The sequence below is a fragment of the Patagioenas fasciata genome, chromosome 9 (genome assembly GCF_037038585.1).
Source record: "Patagioenas fasciata isolate bPatFas1 chromosome 9, bPatFas1.hap1, whole genome shotgun sequence".
Taxonomy (NCBI): Eukaryota; Metazoa; Chordata; class Aves; order Columbiformes; family Columbidae; genus Patagioenas; species Patagioenas fasciata.
In genome coordinates this window covers 13,254,091-13,271,386 of record NC_092528.1, presented here as the reverse complement: position 1 = coordinate 13,271,386, position 17,296 = coordinate 13,254,091, and the positions used below count along the sequence as shown (strand labels likewise).

The 17,296-nt window shown below is 36.5% G+C and overlaps 1 protein-coding gene across 1 annotated transcript in view; it reads left to right on the top strand.

Annotated features, from left to right (window-relative positions):
• Nucleotides 1-17,296, top strand: part of FARSB (phenylalanyl-tRNA synthetase subunit beta) — a 36,826-nt gene that overhangs the window by 1,785 nt on the left and 17,745 nt on the right. The window contains exons 3-15 of the mRNA XM_065844915.2: nt 615-769; nt 1,287-1,359; nt 1,838-1,953; nt 2,394-2,544; nt 3,626-3,734; nt 6,075-6,145; nt 7,430-7,491; nt 7,578-7,629; nt 9,125-9,186; nt 9,603-9,810; nt 10,245-10,325; nt 13,270-13,362; nt 15,238-15,355. Coding sequence (XP_065700987.1) covers nt 615-769; nt 1,287-1,359; nt 1,838-1,953; nt 2,394-2,544; nt 3,626-3,734; nt 6,075-6,145; nt 7,430-7,491; nt 7,578-7,629; nt 9,125-9,186; nt 9,603-9,810; nt 10,245-10,325; nt 13,270-13,362; nt 15,238-15,355 — 1,351 coding nt within the window. The remainder of the gene's footprint in view (nt 1-614; nt 770-1,286; nt 1,360-1,837; nt 1,954-2,393; nt 2,545-3,625; nt 3,735-6,074; nt 6,146-7,429; nt 7,492-7,577; nt 7,630-9,124; nt 9,187-9,602; nt 9,811-10,244; nt 10,326-13,269; nt 13,363-15,237; nt 15,356-17,296) is intronic.

Genomic DNA, 17,296 nt, shown 5'->3' with positions numbered 1-17,296 from the left:
GTTTGGCTTTGGTTTGTATGCATTTTGCTATGCAATATCCACAAGAATGTATTTGTCTTGGACATTGTTACCTGAGTTGTAACTAATTTATATTTAAAGTTTTGCTTTAGATTCTGTACTTCTGAAAATTTGCTGGCTCTGTTATCTGTATCCATGTAAAAAGTAGACCTGTTTTGGTTTTGCTTTTTAATTTTAATTAATAGAACTTTTAATTATTTTTATTAAAAGACATTGGAACATTGTATGTTATGCTTTATTTCAGAATAAACTTGATATGTAGAGTCATTTGACGATCTGTTGCCAAAAATAAGGTCCCAGTTTTGTACTGGGATCTGCTAGCCCAGAGACTTGCTTCTATAATATCTTTTTTAAGAATTCAAATTCTAATAGTGAATTTTTCTTCTGGTATACTGCATTAGAATTGCTGAATCTAAGACAGATTTAGATTTTATGTCATTTCTGGTATTTGGTGTGTCCATTTGCTATATAAATCCAAATTACACCTCTAAACTTTGTTTAGTTAATACAGTTTTTCCTATTATATTATCTTACTATCATATTCCTGTCAACATTAAGGTATTGCAGGTTAAAAACACATTTTTGCTTTATTTCAGACATCTGAGAAAGACATTATAAGTAAAGAAAAAGGTGAAGAAAAGGCAAAGGGTGCATCTGATATCATTCTCTATAAAATTGATGTTCCTGCCAACCGTTATGATCTGCTTTGCCTTGAAGGGCTGGTCCGAGGACTCCAGGTCTTTAAAGAACGGTAAAGCAGAGTTGTGAGACTTCTGTGTGGTTTGTTATTTGTTTAAATATGAGTCAGTTTCTGGTCAATAAACAAACTTGCTGCTTGCTTGGATTTTGAGTGTGATCTCATGTGTAGATCAGACTCATCGGATGTTCCTCTGGGAAGGATCTATTATATATTTTTAAAAGACTAGACCAGAATGTTCGTGGGTTTTGGATCTGTTTAAGCTGCTGTTTCATTTGAAACTTATCCTCTGTGAATACCTCCTGCAGAGGAACTTTCTTGTGCTCCTCTGTAATAAATACCAATACAAATAATTTATTTCACACTTTTGCTGTGACTTGATCTTCTTGAGTCCCTCTGTTCTAGTTCAGTGGTCTGTTTACCATCTGTAGAAAACAGGTTTTAAACAGTTAGCCAAGAAATGTTATTACTAAAGTTTTCTACATATAATTATTGCTACATTTCTAAAGTTTATTGCATTTTGGGAACTTTCTGTCTTTCAGTTACAGACTTATTTCTGGCTTTATTCTAGGATAAGTCTCCCTAGGTACGAAAAGATAATACCAGCTCAGGGTGAAGGTCAGAAGCTGATTATCACTCAAGAGGTAAAAGTGTTTACTGCATCTCTGTAAATTTATTGAGAGTTTCTGAAGTGGCAAGATGGGTATGAAGCATCAGTATCAATTTTGTAAGATGGAAATCTTATTTGCAGAAGAAGAGCTAAAGAAATGTAAATATCATTACTGGTTGTGATTTATTCTTAGAGAAGGGGAGGAACAATAGACAACACATTTTTGGGGAATCCTGTAGCAGATCAAATCAAACTTTCAGATGCTTACATGACACTGACCTTCTGGGCCATTACACAGTATATTGGAAACCTCCTTGCCTCTACCAGGCCTGGAGTGGGTCGGTTTGTTTGTTTTTTCCCTTTGGGATTCTGCAGTCTTTCCATGAATTTTCCTTTTGATTACTACTTTACAAAAGAGAATTTTTATGAAGAAAAGTGCACATTTTATCCGTTTTAGTTTTGTATATTCTGTGTGTTTGAAATATATAATGTGTTGCTGTTGTAAATTGCAGACTGTCCAAGTCCGTCCTCATGCTGTAGCTGCAGTCCTTCGTAATATAACTTTTACCAAGGACCGTTATGATAGTTTCATTGACCTCCAAGAAAAACTACACCAAAATATTTGCAGGTTAGTGCTCAAATTTAAAGTAGCCTATATTGTCTATATATATTATTTCATCACATGTTACAGCTGCACATCACTATTGCAGAGGCATTATATGTATATTCATGCTAAGGAAAATCTTCTGTAATAGCTCTCTTGATCCTTCTAATTTCTTTGCCTGTTTCTCACTGCTCTCGATATTTTTCAACATAAATGTCTGTTACAGCTCCTACAGCAGTTAAGAAGCATTTTGCAACAGTCCCATTGGATTTGCCTTTGACTGTTACGTGTGTTGTCAAAATTTGTTAAAATATTATTCATGAAAATAATTTCTAGGCTTTTCAAAATTGCCCTTCTACTTTTTCAGTAAATTCTATGAATGTACAGGCATATAGAGCATCATGAGCTCAAAGGAGCTCAAAATATTACTAGTAAAATCATTATTTTGCCTTCTTTCTTTCTAGGAGAAGAGCGTTAGTAGCAATAGGTACTCATGACTTGGACACCATCTCCGGTCCATTTACTTATACAGCTAAAGCACCTTCTGAAATTAAATTCAAGCCCTTGAATCAATCCCAGGACTACACAGCTTCACAAATTATGGATCTGTATAGGGTAAGTGGGATCCTTCAGGCTTCTTGTGCTAAATGCAGGAAGATACACTTCCAAGTAAAAACATTATCTTCTGAAGCTTCATTCAGTGAGCATTCCATATTTTGCTTATTCATAAGAATATTTTTATCATCTATGAAAGATATATCATGGTGTTTTGTGGCTATGTATAACTCTTAGAATAGTGAGTTTGATATTAACCCTCTGATTTGTCAACAAGCTTGAGGTGAATAATATCAGATTTTTTAATGTTACTTTAATTTGGCTTATTACTTAGAGAAAATGTGGAATTACTTACTCAACTATATATTTGGTAAGTGTAGCTGTGTAAAAGGCTTAAGTTAAGTCTGGCACTGCTCTTGGCCCAGCATCCTGATGAAACCAGGTAAATGCCAGGAAAAGACTGTGGCAGATCTAGTTTTGTGATGTTTATGTGGGCCACTTGAAACACCAACATTTGAAAACGGCACTGTTATCACCATCGTTAGAATATACAGCTCTGCTCGAAAACACATACTGGTCACAGAGAAAAATTCTCAAAGCTCTCTGTCTAAAGATGAGTAAGAGCTAGGAAACAAGGGGTATCAGAGAGACTAAAAGTAAATTAGTTTCTGATACAACGTATACTTATATTATGGGAACAGAGGTAAATTTTGAAACAAACTTAAGCATAAATACGTGAATATTCAGCAATTTATAATGAAAAGTAATAAAGTGCTATTTTTTATCAGTTCTAAGGAAAGTTAATATGAACTAAGGATTTCTGCCCTTGCGTTTGGCAGTGAAAGATCTGCTGTGGTGAACAAGAACATTGTTTGGACAGCATGGCCCATCCATTTTTGAGAGAATCCTTAAAGAAATAATTTTTAATGTTTCTGAAGAAAACCAAAAATCCAGTTCTCTCATTTCAAAGGGGTTTTTTTTGCTTCTGAAAGCAAACAGCTTTTGCTAGTGAAATACCTTGCTCCAAGCCAAATCCTTCCCTCTTTCAAAATTCCCCTTGATCTCTCAGCAAGGGATTGTGACAGTATGGAAGTTCACAAGTGAGCTGATGTGAAATTTAGGTTGTACTTTGTTTTTCCAGACTGACAGCCACCTTCGGCACTATTTACACCTAATAGAAAACAAGCCACTTTATCCTGTTATTTATGACAGCAATGGTGTTGTTCTGTCCATGCCACCCATCATCAATGGTAAGATTAATCATGCCAGTTTATACTGTTGCTATTTTGTGTGTGAGTTCAGGTATCTACCAGAAACATTTATGTATAATATCAATAATTCTGTTTTCTTAAAATTGTTTCATTTATGATTTCATAGATTCTTATTTCAGTTTAAATGCAGCCAAATTTTTTCCTCCCCAGAGTTGCTAGGGTTCCTCTTTTCTCACCAAGAGGATGTAAAAGTCCCAGTGCAAACCTTTCTGTTTAGCTTCTCATACCCTTTTAGATTTGTGGGGTATAAACTCAAAGGTTCCTTGTGATAGGAAGCTTTGTTAGGAAAGCATTTTGTTTGCATACATGGACATTGTTCCTCAGTCATTTAGCTAAAAGAAAGGTGTAAGAAATTATTTAGTAAAGTGATTACAAATTAACAATCTGCTTTGTACTCCATTTTAAGTGGTCACAGTAGGGATCTTTTTACCTAGGTCTTAAGCCCAGTGTATGTAACAGCAGTGTGAACCAGTTCTTGTAAATCCTTTTGCTATCACAGAAGTGATTCCGGGAGACTTTCATGGGTTAAAAAGACTAGGTTTAGACTTTTTTGCATTGTTTCTAACCATGGCTTTCCTCTGAATACAAAAGAAGCTGGGTGATTTTTGAGAACCATGTTAAACTGAAACCAGTTAATGACTTTGCAAGAACTACTCCTTTAACAAAAGTTTTTTCAGCATACCTATATATTTAGGTCAAGAATCAGTAACTGTTTACCTACAGTGACCAATAAAATCTGCAGTGATAATATATTTGGATGTATTTTTCCTAATTAACCTTACCCGTATCTTAAACAGCTAACCAAATCTTCTTAAAAGGCAGCTCAAACTCTGTGACAAGGACTGGCAAGAACAACTGTTCTGAATCAAAGGTGCTGTCAGCTACTAATCTTTCTTTGTTAGGCTTATTCCAGCTCTGGAGTGTTCCACATATAAACATATATTGTTAGCATTTTATCAATTTAAAAGGTTGAGCTACATTTAATACCTGCCTCTGTTTTAAAGAACAGTATTTAAGAGAAGTTTCCAGGTTGAAGGTACTTTTTGAACAGATAATGAAATGTAAACATCTGTATTGGTTTTTTGGATTATCCACAAGTACTTAAGTGAAAGGTTATATTTGCTTTGAAGTGAGTCCAGAAGAGCTGAGTACATTCCATCTGCAGAGGTGCAGCACAGCATCGTAGGGAAGGGAATACAAGATCCCTCAGTCTTAAGATCTTTAGTGCACCTGACTTCCAGTCTGGCTGTGACCTGGTTTCTCAGGTAGAAAACCAGAACACAGAAGCTGGTTCACTTGGTCAGGATCAAATGAAGGAAGCAAGAGTGCTCATGTGTGTCCAGGTGTTTGCTTCCCTTTGTCACCCGTGGGGTGTGTCTGCATTAGTGAGAGGCAAGAAGGAGAGAGGTTGGATTTGGCTCGATCCCATACAGTTTTAAGACTATGGGTGTCCCTTCTGCATAGTTACCGGCAGTGAAATTTATTCAAGGTATGCACTGCACATCTATACCTAACAGGCAACACAAGGCGGATTTCTGTACAGGCACTTTAAATTGCTTGTGGCTTACTAACAGAACCCCAATTTTAGGAAATCAACTACTGGGGGGATTTTGCAACCAATTTGCAAGAGAGACACCTTAGATAATGCCCCTGAATGTATTTTCTACCTTTCTTCTTTCCAGACAAGAAACAGATTTGAGTGCTTCAGTGCACACCTCGTGACTTTCAAGTACACACACAAAGCAAATTCGCACCTACAAGTGGCACCTGAATCACCAATGTAGACAAACCTGTAGTGTATCAGCAGACAGCATCACAAGATCTTGGTTGTTCACAGAAGTAGCTATGCCCATTCATCAATCTAAATCATGTTTAAAAAAACATTTCATACATTCCTGTGCAAGGCTGCTTTCTTATGCACGTCACATATGAAATGCAGATGTGTTCCTGAGGCAGGGAAGCCGGGCTGCTCTGGCACTGCAGGAGCACTTGGCCAACAGCAGATGGCTGCTGCTGAGCTGGTTTGCTTCTTTAGACCCATCCTGCCGTACCTGTAGGGTGATACTGTTATTTTTCAGTGGACAGCTTAAGCCGGTAAGTAAGTTTGGTCTGCCTTTTTCCTCTTTTTGATTTATAAGTTTAAAAATAAAAAGAGCTGCTCTTCTGGTAAGAATTGTGAATGTTGGTGCAGTAGACATAGTGGCTTTTTAGGCAGTGCAAGGTAACAGTCTTTCTGAATCACAGGAAGAGTTGATATCAGCATCATTGCAAGAAAAGTAATAACATTTCTTAACCTCTTTTTGTCTTTACATGTTTTAGGAGATCATACAAAAATAAGTGTAAACACCAGAAATGTGTTTATTGAATGTACAGGCACAGATATTACAAAGGTAAGTTAATATTTCCTGCTTTTGATATGCTGTAATATCTTTGTTTTCCCTCTGGGCTTCAATACAAAGACCTACAATAGCCAGGCACTTACTTTATGGAACAGAACTCCCATTTCAAAAGGGCAGAATAGGCCATGGGACCATGCAGAATGCTTCAACACAGTTTTAGGCTTGTTGTGTGTTAATTGGATTTTGGTTTTACTATGTTTTTATATTGACACTAAGTGTTCAGTTTCTACAATAAAGTAATTTAGGTAAATTGAGGGGGGTGGTGTTGCTGAACACTTTCTAAATCTGAAAGGTTTTGAGAAGAGTAAAATCACTAAGACTGCCTATTTTGCTAGAATACTCATTGTGAAGAATTATATCGTCTCCTACTTTAAATGTGGGCTGAGGGAAGGAAGACAACACTTTTTCTTCTTAGTTATCTTTTTCAAGCAGGGATGCTGTGCAAATAATTTTCAGATTGAAGTCTTTCCATATGCAAATTCTGTAACTCAAAGCTGAAACATGAAAGCCTAACAGTTATAATTGCCTGTTCTTGAATATAGGTTGTGCATTCATTGATAGTTTCCCTAAAGTGTGTATTTTGACACTTAAGGGCAAAAATGCTTTTAACGTATGTTACTACACAGTACGTTAACAACAGAAAGAAATTTGCATGTTGAGGAATGGCTTCTAAGCAAGCTAATAAATAACTGCTTATTGCTACCGCTTGCCTTGACAGTAAGAATAAAAATAGTGCTGTTCTGTTTGCATGAAAGAAATTACACTGTGAGGCATGAAAAAAAAGTGAGAAGTTGATCTGAATCTCATTATTAATGTTTTAAGAGATTAGTACAATATAACATAACTGTAAACCAGAAGATTTTGCAGATGAGGTTATTTGGTAATATATTTCTAAAAAATGCACAGTCATTACATTGTCACTTGGAACTTCAGTGGAATGACTAATTAGACTAAAGGCTGGGAAGACCACATTCCAACTAGTAATAAAGACCCTGTGTATTTTCACAACAGAGTTTAGCAAAGGTATACAAATGCTTCAGAACCTTGAAAACCAAAGGTTTCAAGATTTCACATAAATGTCTTTGCAACAGAAGAAAAGCTTTTTTTTTTCTAAACGCAATCTAGTATTCTAGACCACTAGGATTTTGGTTTTTAAGTTATTAAATAGAAATAAGAGAGTGTAAGACAATATTTTCCCCCCATTTTTTTTAATTTTGTCTACTTCAATACAAGTAGATGACAGATTTCAATGTAATTATTATCTTTATTTTGTAGGCAAAAATTGTTCTTGATATTATAGTCACGATGTTTAGTGAATATTGTGAGAAGCCATTCAGGTGAGTATAAATCTCCTGTCAGAGAGACATTACATTTGGGCCATATGCTAAAACCATTTTTACTTCTGTTTTTCTGTCTCTCTCAGTGTTGAAGCAGTGGAAGTAGTTTATCCTAATGGCAAGACCCACATCTATCCGGTAAGCATGGTGATATGGTATCTCAGTAACCTTGGGGAGAGGATTTTATTTGCACAAAATCTGGTAGGAGTCATGCTGTCATCTTTTTCTGCAGAGGCAATATATGCAGGTCCTGAGGGACAGTCTAAAAGCCCAGCTTGGTACTATCTGTATATTAGTGAGCCAGGGCCTTCGTTGGCACCACAAAAAATAACCCCAGCTTCCCCTTATCTAGGAAACCCGTGCTGAATCTCTGCTAATTTACAGTAAGGCTAAAAATACAGACTCACTGACGTAGCTTGATAGTCCAAAAAGAAAGGTAAGGTTTAAAGTTACAAGTGGTAACCGCTATTGTGGTTTAGAGTTCATGTGATATGAACTTTTTCAGGAACAAGTAGATTACAATCAAAGGTCATAATCTGCCTCTAAAGCCTTTAAAACCTACATGTTCCAAATCAGGAAAAATGAATGCAGGAAGATATCCTTCAGTCATAAGCCAGTGGACAACTGAAATCAGCCTCAGCATAATTGCGTACCAGATCTGGAACCTTTAATGCCCTTCCATTAAAATACCCTTGTAACAGTAGATTTTTCAGTCTTTCCCTGTATATGCTTCAACTATATAAAGGTCTCAAAGTCAGGATGTTGACTTCAAGTGCAGATTTGCCTGCATTCAGAGTCCCTGGCAGACTTCTTTGCAGTAATGGACTCTTTTTTGTTTTCTTAATAAGTATAAAGAAAGCAGTTCCTCCTGTTTCCTGAACATAACTGAAGACAGACATCTGGTTGAGTTCATAAAATCAGATGGATCAAGGAAGTATGAACTGTTAAGAGGGAAAGAAATTTATTTTTACTGAGAGTTTTTCCAGTGGTATTCTAGCTTTTTTCTTTTAGCTGTGTCAGCTTTAGTCAACAAAGGAAAGACCTAGAATCCTGAAGAGATTTCTGCAGTAACCAAAGTAGTTTCCCTAGATAAAATAGAGCAAAAAATCTCCAAAGTTTTAGTTGCCAAGATTTTTATGGATTTGTATATGTAGAAGTTTAGAAACACCTAAATAAATACATACAAAATAACTTCCTTAAATAAGTTGCAAACTTTCTAAGTAAAATACTGGTAGATATTTCTGTGCCAGTACGTAGAAAGTTTTCTTTTCTCTTACTCCTAAAAGTCATTTGAGCTGTACTAGACCATGAGATCTCACATGTGACCATTCACTGCTTTAGGGCTTTGACTTAGGATGAACTGGTGATTAGAACCCTTCAGAAACTCTGTTACTTACCTATATCAGACGTTATCAGAAGTTTCAATGACAGGTATTTCACACTGCATTCAACCTTCTAGCTCAACCAAGCTTATCTATAATATGTTTTCAAGAATCCTGTGATATTAAAATATCAAGTTTAGCCTAATATTCCGCACTTGTCTTTTAGTATTGTAATTAACAGAAGCTAGATTACTAAGATATCAAAATTGAATCCATTGTGTATGCTTAAGAGCTTTGCCCTTTCTTTTTAGGAATTGGCTTACCGAACAGAGAAGGTGAAACCTGAGCTCATTAACAAGAAAATAGGAATCAGGTGTGTTATTGCAAATGAAAACATAGTTTTGACTTATAAACATTAATCATGAAAAAGGTACTAGAAAACATTGCATTGTTTTAAAAATGTTTACACTATGTGATTTTATTTTTTTTTAATTTATGAAAAAATTCAGGGGTTATCTTGGGTAATTAGATCAGCTCAGTAAGACTTCTCCTGTTTTCAAGGAAAGTGAATGATTCTTTGTAGCCTCACACAACTGTTAAGAAAAATGACCCATCTCAAGAGTCAGAGTCTGAGCTGGTTCTGATGGAATTCTAAGTCTATGTACAATCCATAAAGCACATGGAAATTCATCAGGATATAAGGCAATGCAGCAGAAACATTGATTACTTTAAAAAGCCAGTCTATAGGGTGCAAGATCCATAAATTACTACTCTCTTGTTTTGTTTCAGTGAAACTCCATCGAGCCTTGCAAAGCTGCTGACTAGGATGTGTTTGAAGTCACACGTCACAGGGAATGGGAACAGTCTAGAGGTTGAAATCCCTCCTACCAGAGCAGACATTATCCATGCATGTGATATCGTAGAAGATGCAGCAATAGCTTATGGTTATAACAACATTCAGATGACTACTCCGAAAACATACACCATAGCTAATCAAGTAAGATTGCCCCTTCAAATAAACGCTCTGTTGTCAGCAAATGACTAGTGCATGCCAGAAGGGCTTTGGGGAAAACAGAACCTAGGAATTAAATATTTTGACATGCTTTGCCTTGAGAAGTATTTACCATGGATAGGATACAAAACAGATGCCCCACTGATTTGAATAAGTCCAAGACCAGTTGGTTGCTGGTACTTGAAAAAAGACAGGGGTTCAAGTAGGGAGCCCGTATTAAATCTCTAATTGGGAGATTCATTTCCTCAGGCAAGCCTAAAGGCAGCTGGCTGATGCTTTGAGAAATTTTAAGCACACAAGCACAGTACCTCCCTAGTGAATTCATTGCTATGTAACAGGCAGAGTCACCTCGGGAAAGAATAGAAAAATGTCTTAAGATGGAAGTTGAAAACCTGAAAACTTTTTTCATTTCATTTTAGCTCCCCCTCAATAAGCTTACAGAACTTCTGAGACTGGACTTGGCAGCTGCTGGATTCACGGAAGCACTCACTTTTGCCTTGGTATTTTATATGGATTTCATATTTTTCTTAGTTGTGTGTTGGGACAGTGATGCAACCAAAACTGCAGAGGATGGTCTGAGAAAATGTTATTGTATAAATATACCACTATTATCTGGTACTGTTTTGGCAGGTGATAGTTTGCTAGTGCTTTGGAATGATAGTGTAATATTTGGTGAGTTTGTAGGTCAGAGAAATTGAATGAGTCACTGTTAATGTGGCATGTAGTTCTAAGTATAGAGGCAAAAATAGCTGTTGAAGCAGTGTTTTCAGTTTAACTTCATAGGATGAAATTCGAAGACAGCAAGTCTCTCTAGAGACTTTGATCACCAAATGTGAAATTCATTATAGTTTGATAATCTGGAAAACAAACAAAAATTTAGTACTTTCTGGTAGATGTTACTACAGTTCAAGGATTACCCTGTTTCTATTTGTCTCTTTTCAGTATTGTCACTTGCTCGTGATTCCTTGCATTACACACCAAGCTAAGGAGTTTTTTCAATCAGCAAAGTGTTTATTTTAAGGATACCTGTAAAAAAGTTACAATGCACACTCATGTGACACAAATTGTTTTGTAAATTTCACCATTTTTTTTTTCGTTGTTTGTTTTATGGAACAACAAATAATTATGTTACGAAGTCATACTATTTGTTATAGCCAAGCCAACAGTCTTTTACGGAGAATTAGGACTCTGCAGCAGTGTGTGCCACTCCAGTACTAACAGCTGGCATGATTTCTAATACTGAAATTTTGCAGCAGGGTTGTTTTGTTGAGATGAAATGTTCAGTAGGAACATCATCTTTGTCGTGGCCACTTGTCATACCCCTTTGCCATAGCTGTGAACTGGATCAGAGAACCTGATCTACTATTAAAAAAACCCAAAACAACTAAGTAAACCACTATGCCCTCCAAATGAATATGGTAACTCTCCGTATGTGGAGATTGGCATAGTCAACTATTGAAAAAACACTACACGTTTTTGAAAATCCTCACTGTTGCAAGATCTGGTCAAAGCCTTTGCCTTAAAGTGCAATTTGTGGACATGTTCGCATACAGGGAGCCACCATCACATATTCTGTTAAAAACTCCATGGAATTTCTCAACCTTTCCCTGAACTTAAAACTTACTAGAAGGCCAGAAGTATACATTCCTGAAAGTATGCAACCTTGTAAGAGGTAGGTATCTGATCACAGGTTATCTTTTGATAACTTATGCAAAGATTTTAAGATACATTGATGCGGGCTCCTAGAACACTTCCACATGTTTGTAAAGCTCAGGTATTGCAACCAATGGTGGTAATGCAAATGGATTAAATAAAATTTTAACACCTTCAGATTTCATGGAGCTTCAAAGGCAAAACTTGTACTAATTCTAAAATCTGAGAAACATATTCCAGTTTTAGCATTTTGTTAGTAACTCACTTAAGTAACCATGACAATAACTAGTATTACTTCCTGCACTGCTAGTATTTGACAAGGATACTCAGACTAGCTGGGGTAGTATTGTGTTGGGGAAATAACATGTGTAACATGGTCAAGCTTTTCTAGATTTTCCTTACTTATTAATAAATATAATTCATTTTTTTCAGCACTGAATAGGTATTATGCTTTAAAACATTGAATACATTACATCACTGCAACTGAGGACCTTCATGAACTGCAACAGCAGAATTTTGTAAGATCATGAAGTATATCATGTTATCACATTACATAATGGTGTTTCTGCTGTGGCACGATGAAACCCAGTGTATGCTGTGTCTCCAACACTTTATTAAAACACCAATGTGAGGCCTTTGACTATGATAAATATAATTTACGCTACAACATTTTGTAGCCCAGTGTTATATGACTAACACTGATTATGTATTTGTGCATACGATCTGTTTCTTGGTTTGAGCCACAAATTATACTCGTGCACAATAACATTGCTTTTTGTGGGGAGCTCAAATTTAGCCAAAATGCATTTACTTAAATCACTGTAACATACCATAGTTTAGATACACATCTGAAAACTGTTGAACAGTTTTCTCCTCCTGAGGTCAGCATTCATTTAAGATTTTAGTTTTTTTGGTATTCAATAATCCACTTTTTCAGATGGTATCATCTGCTCATTTTCCTCACATTTGGTCTATCAACACACTTTTCGGAGTGCTGCCAATGCAAAAGGAGCACTTCTGGGAGACTACAGTATACTGGCAAATCCTCAATTACATGCCTAGTCTGCTATTGGTTTCTTTAATACATTAATAAAGCTATAATTTCTGGAAATCTGCGGTGTGGATCTTATCGGTAGCATCTGTTCTGTACATGCACACACATCATCTGAGCCTGACAAAGTGCATGTGTATTGCTTTACTGACCAGCTTAAAAATACACCTTGAGATTAAGGGCTTTAGAAATACTCCAAATCAAACAAAGGAAAACAACAATGAACTACAAGACTCCTGTGCAGCTACGAAAATCGGAGGCTCAGCCACATGACCTGTTTTTCATAGACAGTATTTCACCTTCTGCAAGTAGCCCCCAAGAGACTGGTGTCTTTGTGAGAAAGCTGGGGTACCATTCCCTTTCCCAGTGCTATTTTCAGAATAAAATACCCTACCCACTGCAAGTCAGGGGCAGAATCTGAGCCTCTGTTTCCAAAACAGATGACAGCAGTCCATGACAGAAGCCTAAACAAACACTTGCCTCCTTTTTTTTTTTTTTTTTTTTTAACTAGTTTTATTTTGGTTAATAATTGACATGTAGATAAACTAGTTTTCCTACTTAGTCTTTAGACCGTTGCTTAATTTTTATTACAAGTGGATGTTGCACATGAGAACATTTATTATTGGGCCTCAGAGCAAGCGCTACAATTGTGTTGTTCATTCTTGGTATCAGATTTCATCAGTGGCTTACTGTCTACGTTAACTATTTGACCTTGGTGTTGTTTTGTCTCTTCCTCTCAGTGTTCTCAAGAAGACATTGCAGATAAACTTGGCATGGATATCTCCGCGACAAATGCAGTGCGCATTGCAAACCCCAAAACTGCAGAATTTCAGGTGAGATATTTCAGATAACATTTTGAGAACAACATTGTCATGGATTCTATACTTAAAGAGGAAAGGAAGGAACCAATGGGAAAGCTAATTTATAAACTGTAGAGCTGGTTTTCCTGCATTAAAGAGGATATGCCTATTTATGTGCCAAACTTGCTGACAGTCAGTCATTCTCTGTTACTCCTTCACTGAGAAATACCTTATTCGGTGTGAAATACTATTGGTATTTCAGTAATGTAAAACAGCACTATCTGTATGACAGCATGTGGCAAAATTGAGCTGCCTTATTACAGAGAACCCAGACGACTGATCAACTCACACATTTAGAAAAGCCATTCGATATAAATGGAACTCCTAACCCTGGCAATCTCTAAACCTCCTGGGTACTGGATAGGAAATGTTTTTTTAAAAATTATTAACCATTATTAGTCTTACTTTTTTTTTTTTTTTAATTAAAATTCTGTATTGCTTATTTCTAGATCATTTGGTCATTGCTGGAGCATAGAGTGAGAACTCAAGTACAGTATTCTCAGCAATTCTGAAAATATCTGAAAGTGCACTTATAGTTTTTGTGTTTCTTAAAAAGATGCTTTCATTAGTTTACAGGCAAGGTAAATTTAGAGGCTTTCCCCCGCAAGAAATTCAATACAAATACAGTCTTTAGAAATGTTTAGAAAAGTTTTGGCAGTCTGTGGGTATTAATGTTTTGTGATTTGTGTGTGTTTTTTCCACAAGATCTTCTTCAGTCAGATTTCTTTGAGTGTCTAAAACACCTTTTTACATCTTATCTCTAATACTAAGAAGAGTCTTCAGCTACTCTGAGATTCAGAAACATAACTTTTGGATACCTTAATGTATTTTGTGTTCTGTTTGGTACCACAAATAAGCAGTGATGCTAGATGCTGTTATAACCTGTTTAGACTATTATCACCTCTTCATCATTTGGCATGGTGATTATAGCTGAGCAATACAGAATGTACCACAAACAAACAATGCACAGTGTGAACAAGAAGTGGCAGCCCCTCTAGCCAGGTACAATTTCAGATCCCTGTTGTACAAGGACTGCAGGCTTTTGCAGCAGCAATTCTGCTAAGCAGTTACATAATATTATCAGCTGAATATTCCTTGTGGCAAAAGTAGCTTCAGTCTTTTAAAATCTGTAGGCCTCTTTGAAAATTGTAAAGGATTACTCTTTGTGGGGCACCATAAACTTCCAGCTTTAGATGCTAACTGTGATTGGGTTCTCAGGGTGGCTTTTCCCCCATCCCCTATCCTCTGGCAGTATGACAAGGGCAGGATGATGCCAGGGACCCTCTTACCATCTGTGTTAGGACAGTAAGAACAGTAATAGGATTTGCCTCTTTCCTGGCTCTTCGCACACATTTTCTATATATTTCAGGTTGCTCACAACTCCAGTGTATCAGTTTCTGTTACTTAGGTTCTGCTTACATTATTCGTTGTTATCAGGAGGTATCAAGATAATATTTCAGATAGCACTCAATATTTCTAAAGTAACACTTAATATTTACCTTTTGCATAAGTGAGATGAAATTTACAGGATATTTTTGCATTTCGTTCAATATTACTTGTTTTTCTACCCTGCACTGCAGCTCAGGCACCTGTGAAATGATACCTATTCTTAAGCTCACATACAAGCTCTTTCAGAAAATGCAATATAAAGAGCATTTAGAGAATTTACATTTTCCAGTTTAATAATTGTAAAGGAAACATGTTTAACTGTAAGAGATAAGTGCAGTATTTGCACCTGACTACTTTTAAACTTGTCACACGTGGAAAAAAGAACCCACAAAAATAAGAAAACTAACATTAGCTATTTTGGAAGGTATTTGACTTGCAGCGTTCATATTTGTCCTGCAGGTGGCACGTACAACCCTCCTTCCTGGGCTCCTGAAAACTATTGCTGCCAACCGAAAGATGCCCTTGCCGCTCAAACTCTTTGAGATTTCTGACATTGTAGTAAAAGATCCTAATACAGGTAAGAGAAAGTTCCTCAAAATCTTTGGTAAGAATATTTACATACCAAATGGTAATAGTAAGGAGATTTGTATTTCTTTAAAAATGTAATAGTCATTGGATACTACATTGTATTTTTTATGTGCACAGTGCAAGAGATGTGCAAAACAGGCTAGATTTTAAAGTGGGTACAGATACAGTTCCATTTTAAATGCCTTCTCAAAAGTGCAAGTAGGTGCATTGCAAATATTTTTAGGCATCAAAATATCCCTTAAAATCTGTCAGGAATGCTGCAAGACTGCAAGGATAAATGCAAGACAATTTTACACCAAAAAGAACCTGCTCTAAATTGCTTGTGTCGATGCTCCCATGCTCTTAATGTAGTGCTCCCTTGTATTCTTATCAGGGTTAACTCATGAGAGAAGCTGGTGCTGTTTTCAAGTGGCACAAAGCTTGGAAAGTAGTAAATAATGAAGGCGTGCTGCTAGTACCGTACTGGAGCCTGCGGAAAGGCTGGAGTCTCCAAGATGCACAGTGCTGTGCCAACCGAAAAGCAGCACATCTTGAACCTGGGAAGAGCAGCTTGTTACGTGCAGACAGATTCTATTCTGGAGAGCTGTAATACAGAAAAATTTCTGGGCCAGTGTGTCTCAACATGAATCCCGTTTCCATCTTTCTGTCATCTTCAATCAGGATTGCTTATATTTGTTCTCCAAAATTATCTTCTGGAAAACTGACAACCAATATGAAGAATTAGGCTGGTAGCACAGATACAGGGTAAAGAACAGTGCAAGTCTGCGTATAAAAATGTATAAATAAATTAAAAAAAACGACAGTAGAAAACTTCCCTTCTCATCCATAAAAATATTTTCCTTATCTTTCCATTTCATCCAACTATGCTAAGAAAGCGTGGCTGCCTTTGAATTGTTCTGCAACCTTAATTGTTTTACATCCAGCAAACAAAGCAGCTAGTTTATTTTTTAAAAGCTTTAGTGAAATCCTTCCTGTGTTTTGGGGCCTCTTTGCACCGATTTCACTGTACAGGATCAAAAATCCAAACTGATCCATTCTTCCAGATAAAAAAGATAAAGTGAACTGTAAAAATGGATTTTTAAATGTAAAAAAATTGCCTAAAATGTTCTGACTCCTTTCTATATGGTATATTAGTGGAAAAGGAGTGCACAAGCTACAGTTTTTGGGAGGAAGGGCATGTACACTGGGTTACAACTGTGAAGTTTTGCCTCTCAGTGAGAAACACTGGCATGACTTTAAATTCAGCAGCAGCAACGGTTCTGTTGTTTCATTATCTGATTTCAGATTTTAGTGCCTGTGTTTAAGGTATCTGGGATCTGCAAAACAAAGGTTTATATAGGGCATAAACAAAATGGCAAGTAAATTGCTTTGGTGATGAATTTAATTTGTAGATTGCTATTTTATTTTGTAAAGAAGAAAAAGCCTTGCCAAGCAAAATAAGCAGTTTTAGCAGACCATATAGGCTCTTTTTTATTAAATACAGACAGTTTAGTGGTGCAGCTCATTCCTTGTTGGGCGTGCAGTTAGCTAGAATGCAAAAAACATGGTACAGATGGCAGAATAACATCTGCATTCTTCAGAACTGAGAGCGGGGCTATTTATCTTGGACTAAGGAGTGTGTTTATTCTGGCTTTATAAAATTTGCAAGTTAAGTTGTTACTTTTATTTCTTGTGTGTTAATTGTGGCTCTTGAAAGCTTTCATTTATGTGGATGGCTGCTTAGCAGTTTTGTAAAGACTGATTTGGTAGCGTACTTCATTTTGATGGGAATCATTGCAACAGATGACAGATAAAGACTTGAGGCATCAGCTTTGTGTCCTCTGGTGTTGGGCAGCCCTCCCGTGGGTTATGCACTTGCAGACTGTGAACAGTATCTGTGATTATTTTCAATGCTGTGGGCAGAATAACCATTGTCTTCCCAAATTTAACT